A 9,459-nucleotide genomic window follows, 5' to 3' on the forward strand; every position below is an offset into this window, starting at 1 on the left:
TTCTTGGAATTTTCCATACTTAAACATTTTACCAAATAGGTACTTTGACTAAGTCCAAGTAGTCTTTTCTTTCTATCCCTCAAAATCCTTATCCCTAAAATATAGGCAACCTCACATATATCCTTCATAGCGAAAGACTCTCCAAGGCAAGACTTAACCTCTTGTAGAGTTGGAATGTCTTTTCCTATGATTAGTATGACATCAACATATAATACTAACAAGGTTACTATACTCCCAATGGCTTTGACATATATGCAAGACTCATCTTCACTTCTAGAAAAACCAAACTCTTTGACTTTTTCATGGAAGCAAAGATTCCAATTGCGAGATTCTTGTTTTAATCCATAAACGGATTTCTCAAGCTTACATACTCTATTAGGGAACTTGGCATCTATAAAACCCTATGGCTGACTCATGTAAACATCCTCAGCTAACTTCCCATTAATGAAAGTGGTTTTGACGTCCAGTTGCTATATTTCATAATCATGAAATGCAGCAATGGCAAGCATAACCCTAATAGATTTACTCTTAGCCATTGGTAAGAAGGTCTCATCATATTCAATCCCTTAGGTTTGAGTAAAGCCCTTCACAACCAGTCGTTCCTTGAAAATATGTACCTTTCCATTTATGTTTGTCTTGTTCTTGAAGATCCACTTGCATCCAACTCTCTTTCGACTAGGTACACGGTCAACAAAATTCCAAACTTGGTTTTCATGGATGGACATTATTTCGTTGTCCATTAACTCATTCCACTTTGTAGCCTTAGGACCTACCATTGCTTCCTTATAAGTTAGCTGGCTCATCCAAATTTACCAGTTTACTATCATTGATTCCAACACTCCATCCTTTTGGAGTTGGGTGATGCGTTTCTTCTTAATGTGCTTAAGAAGATAATGCCACAATGATGCTTTTCTTTCCAAATTGAAATGACTTTAAGAGAAATGAAGTGGATCTTGAAAATAAGACTTGATTTTTTTCTTTTCCTTTCATCTCGAGAACACGAATGTTTATTTCCCTTTATTGAATTCAAATTCGGAAACACAAAAATACAATCTTCTTTCTACTTCTTTTATCTTTTTTTCTTTCCCATTTTTTTCTTTATTAAAACTTGGGATCACATCGTAAGGTTTCCACCACTAGGCTAATTCCACAGACTCTTTGGTGGTAGAGGGGGAGAAAAAGTTCGAGAAATTAGGGGTTTATGAGAATCAAAAAAGGTGCACAAAATTTTAGTTAAGAGAACGATAGCACCTATAGATTAAATTAGAAATTAAGCGGAGGTCTTTTAAATTTTGGGAATTACGAGCATGGTAAAAATTTGATTTTCCAGAGACTTATGACCGTACAAAAAATATGTTCCATAAACAACAATAATATATTGGCTCAAAAGGAAAAGGAACAGTCCCCCTAGCTCTCGCTAGGGGGCTCGCTAAGCCCTTAACGAGAGAGAGAGAGAGAGAGAGAGAGAGAGAGAGAGAGAGAGAGAGAGAGAGAGAGAGAGAGAGAGAGAGAGAGAGAGAGAGATGCATACTGGGAAGGTGGCTGAAGTCAATCGGAGAGGAAGCCAAAATCGATAAAGAAGAAAGTTGATTTTCCAGGACTCCAAAAGGGAGAGACAGGAAAGTGAGAGGAGAATTCAGAGAAACAAGTGAGAAATCATTTTTTTTTCGGTTGTCCACCACTTTTTCGAATTCTATATGTTCCTTAATTTTCTTTTTGGGGAAAATGAATTCAGTTTTGTTTTCCATTCTCTCTTTTTAATGTTAAACAAACAATAGAAATAAAATCAATTCAATTCCATTTTTTTTAATTCCGTATCAAACATGTCGTAATGGTAATTTTCCTGGCAAAAGAATAAATTTCAAATTTGAGAAAAAAACTACTCAAGATTTCAAGAGCATGTCAAAATATTGCTTAATTAACAAATCTGAAGTTTCAAAAAAAAAATCTTTCACTTTTATTGAAATCTTAAAAAAACTAAAAAAACATCACAAATAAGATGTATAAAAGTTATGAAGGCATAAGGACATAAAATAAACCATTTGATTAAAAAATTGATGTACATAAACATTTTAAAATGACGATTTTATACAAAAGTTTTAAAAAAAATAGTCGATGTAAAAACGAAAACGAAAAAGATACATATTATATATTTGTTTAAATTCATGATGGTTATTTTGGAAATGATGGTTGTTTTAGCAAATCCCCCAAACTAATACCTTCTATGGTCATTTTTATGAACTATAAATAAATGTAATTCATAAGACTTTTTGAATCTAGTTAAGATACATTATATGGATTGTAACAATAATTTAATAAAAATATAATAACTATAACAATATATTAATAATATAACAATATAATTATGTAATAAAATAACATAAAATTAAATAATTCACTTTTGTATTTGCAAGCGGAAGAGTGATTTTGGCCTTTTGCAAGTGATTTGCAAGATTATTGCCGTTCAAAATTTTTACAAGATAATTAATTAGCAAGGGTCATGCCCTAAATTCTATAGACTAATTAATTGTTTTGGAAAATGGATTAGGAAACTAGTTATCTATTTGTTTGTTTTTGTTTATATTTAAATAACTTTCTTATATACTATATGATTAACCGATAAATTTATTAAAAGTGTTCAAATATTACTATCAATTACCAACTATTCCAGGTTAGATCTTACTTGACGTATACATGATATTTAGATGACAAATAAAAACATAAAAATGATTTAGAAGGATAATTATCTTTTTATTTTATTTTGTTATAAATTATGTTCTTATACCATTGACCATCGAACTATGAAAAGTGTTCAAATGTTATGATTTGTAACTAATATTCAATTTTGATGATTAAGTAACTTTGTAATACATATTCGAAAAACAAACCACCATTGCTAACTTCATTGAATCTTGTTCGAAGAACTTGTATCAACATCTGCAGGTGTATGTCCTATGAACAAACCAACATGACCCATGAGCTTATCTTTTCTTGAAAACGTCGTCCCACAAGAACACCGCCATTTCACATCCCCACAGTGCTTCTCATGAGTCCTTAAATCCGAAAGCACAGAGAACTGCTTCTGTTGACACCTCTTACACGAATACATCTTCGGACAATGGCTCCTTTTATAGTGATTCTTCATGCAAACCATCGACTTCAGTGGCTGAAACTTCTCATGCTTACGATTCCATCTACACCCTTCTTGCGGACACGAATACTTTCTTGCTGGTTTCACTGTTGTGCCACCATTTAGGGGGTTCGATAAAGCCGCAGTAGACTTATATTCGTCTCCATGCGCCCTCATGTGCATGCGTAAATTCGCATCTCGTTTGAATCCTTTACCACACACTTGACAATAGTGTGTATATTTCGCTAACAAATCGGCTGCATCCATTTCTATGATGTCGTACCCAGTTCCACTGTGTCTATCTCTTTGAACCTGCAACTCTTTCCGCTTTTCTAAAAGATTGTCCTCGTTTCTCGTGTTAAAGTTAACGATACCGAAACTTTTCTCTAATCCTCCACCGGACCACTTAAACACGTCGTTTGGTTGGTCAAACTGGTGATCAAACTCATGGGTGTTGTCAATCTGGTTGGTAACAGGAGTACTACCAATGTTTTGGCAAGCGAACATGACGTTAGACGCGATAACGATGATTTCTTGTAGCAAACCGGCGAGGTTCTCCATGTTAACGGAGGTTGATGAGTTGGAAGAAGTCATGGATTGAGTTTGTGTTTGGGTGAAGAACATGTCGGCGATGGTTTGAACCTGCTGGGCTTTGTCTCTGAGGATCGAGAGGTTGAAGACGATGGAATCGTTTGTTGGTGATTGTAGAGAGGATGCAAGAACATCCTCAAACGTGTTTGAGAAACAATAATTCGGGTGGGCCGCCATTTGCAAAAGGTTGTTTTTGGTGGAAGTATAAAAGGAGGTATTTATCCGTTAAGTGTCAATTTTCTAAATTATTAAAATTAATGGAAAACGATTAAGTCAACTTATGAGTAGAGTTAAACCCATCACCAATTACGACCTTCCTCACATAACCCCAGCAACCACAGCGTCACAAATCATAATATTCATTTTCAACTTATTTTTAATCAAAGTCGTTGTAAACTAATCCCATAGGCATATGTAGTTATGTAATTTTATTATAATTTCCAAAAAATAATGATTCATGCATGATCAGTTTACTTATCTAGCTAGTTTCTGAAAAGTTATAGTAGCAGGATGACTGGATATGCTGAATACGGTAATCTTTACATCAAACCTAATGTCAAAATGTACATCTTACTGTTGATTAATTATTAATTTATTATGTTGACGTTCCATCCAGTGTGGCTAAATCTCAACGTTCACGTCACTAGCGGTTTCACTTTCAACTGTAGACAGGACCAATTCTTTTATGACCCGCTTTATAAAAGGGTAGAAGTTTGTCCGGCTCACGTGTTTGACAACATTGTGCCTATCGTTCTAAACTAACGAAATACTGTTAGTTTCATTATTAAAAATAGAAGAGTACAATTAGTCAATTACAATGAAACATTGAAAGTAAAGAAAAAAACAATATAAATAGAAAAACTAAATAGGTTAAAGTTAGCTAAATGGCTAAAGGGGCCAAACACAGGGCGGTCCTAAGGGGGTCTAAGCCATTAGTGAAACACACTCTGTATCTTGTGTGCACCGGCAACACCTAGTTTCCGTGTACGCAGTGGTAATTTTTTCGAAATTTTTTTTTTACTTATCGTGCCACTACGTAAAAAAAACCGGCAACTACGTAAAAAAAATTGACAACTACATAATTTTTTTGTCACTCTATTGGATCAAGGAATGCCAAAAATATATTTACAACCTAAAGTTATAATTAATTATTTAGTTTATAACTTAAACTTTTAATTAGTAGCCCAAAAACATTATTAATTGTAGCCTTAAAAAACAAATAAGCCTAAAAATAAGCCCAATGACATTTGTAAGATAGTCCAATTGGGAGTTTGGACTTGGTCCACTTGGACATTTCATTAACCGGATTAAAGAAAAAATGAAGGAACATATGCCAAAAAAAAATTGTCAACATCAGAGGGAAAATACGAAGCTTCTCTGCTTCTGTGAAGGCTAAAGGCTTCGATCGACTATTCGACTGATCGACATCGGCAGAAAAGAAAAAAAAATCGAATCGCTGGCCTGTCTTGCTGCAATCTTTCTTCCATTCCTTGAGCAAAAATCAAATCTCATTAACCCATTGTTCGATTTGACTCCAAGACTCCAAGTAATCTCCAAACCCTAACCTAAGAATGAAGCAAGTAAGTTGAAATTTTTGCTAATTTGTTTAGTTTGAAATCGAAATTGCTATGTTTTTATCTTGAATTGTTGAAATTGCTCTGTTTCTATGGATTATATTGACTTATTGCTTGATTTGGTGAAATAAAATTGCTATAATGCTATGTCTCAAGTCTCAGTCTTATTGGAATTGTTAAAATTGTTATGTTTCTATTGATGTTATTCACTTATTGATGTTATTGACCAATTTGGTATGCTTTTATTGAAGATATTGGATGATTTGGTGAAATTAGTAGTTATTTAGCTTAATGTTGAATTGTAGATTACCCTTGGTGGTTTTCTTGGAAAAAGACCAAGACCTAATCCTAATGAAAGTGGTGAAGGATCTTCCCAAACACCAATCACCAATCAATCAATTCCTTCTGTTTCTAATGCAATTCCACAAACACCATGCTCTAATGAATCTAATGAAACTGTTGATTTGAAAGATCTTCCAAAGGACCCGGCAGATAGGCCAAAGATTACAAGTTATAAATCAAATGTAAGAGATGATGTAAGAAGAGCTTATTTGCTTCAAGGGCCATGTCAAATAATGTCACATAAGTTTCCAAAAAAGAAAATAGGTGATAGATTAAGAAGCTTCGTTCCTTCATGGTTTAAAGATTTTGATTGGTTGGAATATAGTGTGAAAATGAATAGAGCATATTGTTTATATTGTTATGTGTGTGGAGACCTCATGGGACAAAAAGGAGGGAGAGATGCATTTGTTTCCCAAGGTTTTGATACTTGGAATAAAAAAAATGCATTTCGGACTCATGAGGGTAGTATTGATAGTTTTCACAACAAAGCAAGAGAAAAATGTGATTTTCTATTGAGAGAAAAACAAGCTATTGATGTACTCTTGAGGAGGCAAACCGAAGCGGAGGACCATAAATATAAAGCTAGATTACGTGTTTCTATTATTGTTGTTAGACTTTTATTGAAAACCGGTTTACCGTTTCGTGGTCATGACGAGTCGGTTAACTCGGAAAATAGAGGGCTTTACATTGAAGTGCTAAAAGCCATGCGAGAGACTAGTGAAGATATTTTCAACAATACTTTAGAAAATGCTCCTAAAAATAATCAACTTATTTGCCCAAAAATTCAAAAGGAACTTGTGCAATGTTTTGCACAAGAAGTACTTTTGAGTATTCGCTAAAAGATTGGGCAAGATGTATTTGCTTTATTAGTTGATGAATCTAGTGATATCTCAAAAAAGGAGCAAATGGCTATTGTTTTGCGATATGTTGATAGTCTTGGCTTTGTGAATGAAAGATTTATTGGACTTGTTCACTTGAAGGACACATCCACGTTGACACTAAAAAATGCCATAAATGAAGTCCTTTACAAGTAATAAGTTGGGTTTTAGTCAGGTAATTTATTATTTACTTTTTTTATTTCAATTTAATTTAATTAGATTTATGTGTTATATCATATATATATATATATATATATATATATATATATATATATATATATATATATATTGATTTTTTAATAGATAAGAGGACAAGGTTACGATGGGGCTAGCAATATGCGAGGGGAATTCAATGGTTTGAAAGCTTTGATATTACAAGAGAATGACATAGCCTTTTATGTACATTGCTTTGCACACCAACTTCAATTAGTGGTTGTGGCTGTAGCAAAAAAGCATGATGGTTTTTTTAGTAGACGTAATGAATTAATTTTTGGTTTAATATTATGTTTCGCCCGAAAAAAAAATTCGGCAACACCTGCCATCAATTCCTGCGTCCGCCCCTGCTTATGAGGTTGTGAAGACTAATTGTCCCACTTTGGCTCATTTCCTCAATTGATGCATCTTGAACCATCTTTCTTGCTCTTAGGCCTAATCGAACATACATACAAGTTCTTAATATGTGTCTTAGCCTTTCAAGATCATTTGACTCTTAAAGTCAAAATGACCACTTAATGAATCCTTAATCTAGCTTTTCACTATCTATCCATTAATCTCATTCAATTGATGAATTAAGCATTCTACAATGTCTAATTCATCATAATCTAACTCCAATGCATCAATTACATACATAATCATTAGTTACGGTTTCAAAACCTAACTCTCATCTGATTGATCACACTTATGGGATCACATACAAGCTTGTCTAAGGCATCTAACTACCTTCTTTAACAATACTAACAAGCTTTCTTAACATAATCTAACTCCACTAGCTCAATTAATCAAAACATCGTTAAAGCCCTACTAGATCAAAATGGTTTAAATGATTACCTCACGAGCTTCTTTTCTCTAATCCAAGCCATATGCACCCAAAATCGCCTCTTGATCCTTCTGCACCCTTCAAATCGTTGAACCTAGGCTATAGGTGTTTGGGGTGCAAAATGACGAGAATCGATGATCTCATTATTAGTAGCATAACGATAAAAAGACAGATGAAAATGAACATTGGATGAAGAAGTTATAAGATTTTAACGGACCAATCCTGTCCCGGCCTGTTAAAAATATAACTTTAAAAGTAAAGTCAAAATTAGCTGACAGAGTCTAAACGAAAGTTGTAGAGTACGTCTCCACCTACATTTGGATATAAAGAACGTCAAACACGGAGTTCGTATGAACGAGTTACAAATTATAATAGCATATTTACGTATTAAAATAAAGTATAAATCATATATACGTACACACACACACACATATATATATATATATATATATATACATATGTGTGTATATATATATATATATATATATATATATATATATATCATTAGAAAGGTATCGACGATGCGGTCATTATAAGACTAATGTTGAGTTCTTTCGACATTAGTTTAGACAAATATCATTAAATCCATTTAAAATAGTATTATAGAGGGGTGTTTAGTTGTTTATATAACTAAAAGGTCATTAAGTAATTATGGAATGTAGTTTTTGAAAATTCAATTAGTATAAATAAGAGCCTTGGGCTTTCATATTTCTTGCACCATTCTCTTGATTCAAGAGTCTTTCTCTCCTTATCCCCTGAGCATTTCGGTCCCTTGTGATTCGACTTCTCTTTCTGTAGTTTTTAGTATAGTAAGGTGAGCGCTGAAGCGCTGCACGAATATTTCTTAGAAAGATTCAGCGACGAAGTTCTGCCCTTGCAGAACCCGACTCCTAGCTAAAATCCTCTTGTAAGTAAGTTATGCTTACCCTATTTTAATATAGCTTATATTTAAAATTAATATTGTTATTATGAACTTATAATAAATATTTGAGCTATTATTATGACTTATATAAGTATCGTTATAATATATTTTTAACTACTCGCGGTACGGTGAATCTGGTTTAAAGGGCCACATAGGGTTGTTGGATTTCAAAAGTACTATACGCCAAAATGGTCCTGCCCTCCAGTGTTTTATGTCTGGCCCCTGTCTGTACATAGTGGTTGGAAAGTATTGTTTAAACGTTTATATAATATTAATATTAAGACTAATAATTAGTCACGGTAAATGTTAGACTAAAATCTAGTGGTAATAATACTAGGTTTCGTCGAAGGAAATTTTTTTAAAGTAAACGAAGCGTTGTCTGAGTACCGAGTCACCACCTTCTCAGGTGAATGCATAGTTACTTTCATCTTACACATAGATATGAAATATTTTATATAAATTACGTGCTATGTGTGCATATTATCTGAATACTTGTTGTCTATGTTGGATGAACGATTTTATACATGTTTTAAATGATTTAAATTGTATATGTATTTTATATCTACGATAATGTTGGGGTAAAACATGGGTAGATGTAATAGATGGAATATGAGTTTGATGATGAGTTGAGAGGTGTTATAGACCACACGGTGGGGGTGAGAGGTGGATGATGTGAGAAGCATTTTCCCAAACGATGGCCCCGTCATTCAACAGAGTATGAATGACAACCACAGACTATTCTAGACAGTCCAGTGGAACACTAGCAGGCTCGCAACCTGTAGGTGTTGTGAACGATGTGTTCACCTGGTGTACTCTAAACCTTGGCGACCATGCAGACTTGGTGCCTAAACCTTGGCGATCATGCAGACTTGATGCCTAAACCCTGGCGACTATGTAGACCTAGTGCCTGTTGTGTAAACCTTGGCGATCATGCAGACTTGATGCCTAACCCCTGGTGACTATGCAGACTTAGTGCTTGTTGTGTA

At 33.9% G+C, this 9,459-nt stretch overlaps 1 protein-coding gene across 1 annotated transcript; it reads right to left on the reverse strand.

Annotated features, from left to right (window-relative positions):
• Positions 1 to 2,727: 2,727 nt before the first annotated feature.
• LOC111897762 (protein SENSITIVE TO PROTON RHIZOTOXICITY 2) lies at positions 2,728 to 3,930 on the reverse strand. The gene has a single exon (XM_023893714.3). It carries the CDS (start codon positions 3,896 to 3,898, stop codon positions 2,903 to 2,905), a length of 996 nt encoding a protein of 331 aa, XP_023749482.1. The 5' UTR covers positions 3,899 to 3,930; the 3' UTR covers positions 2,728 to 2,902.
• Positions 3,931 to 9,459: the final 5,529 nt, after the last annotated feature.

The sequence above is a fragment of the Lactuca sativa genome, chromosome 6, assembly GCF_002870075.4.
Source record: "Lactuca sativa cultivar Salinas chromosome 6, Lsat_Salinas_v11, whole genome shotgun sequence".
Lineage (NCBI taxonomy): Eukaryota > Viridiplantae > Streptophyta > Magnoliopsida > Asterales > Asteraceae > Lactuca > Lactuca sativa.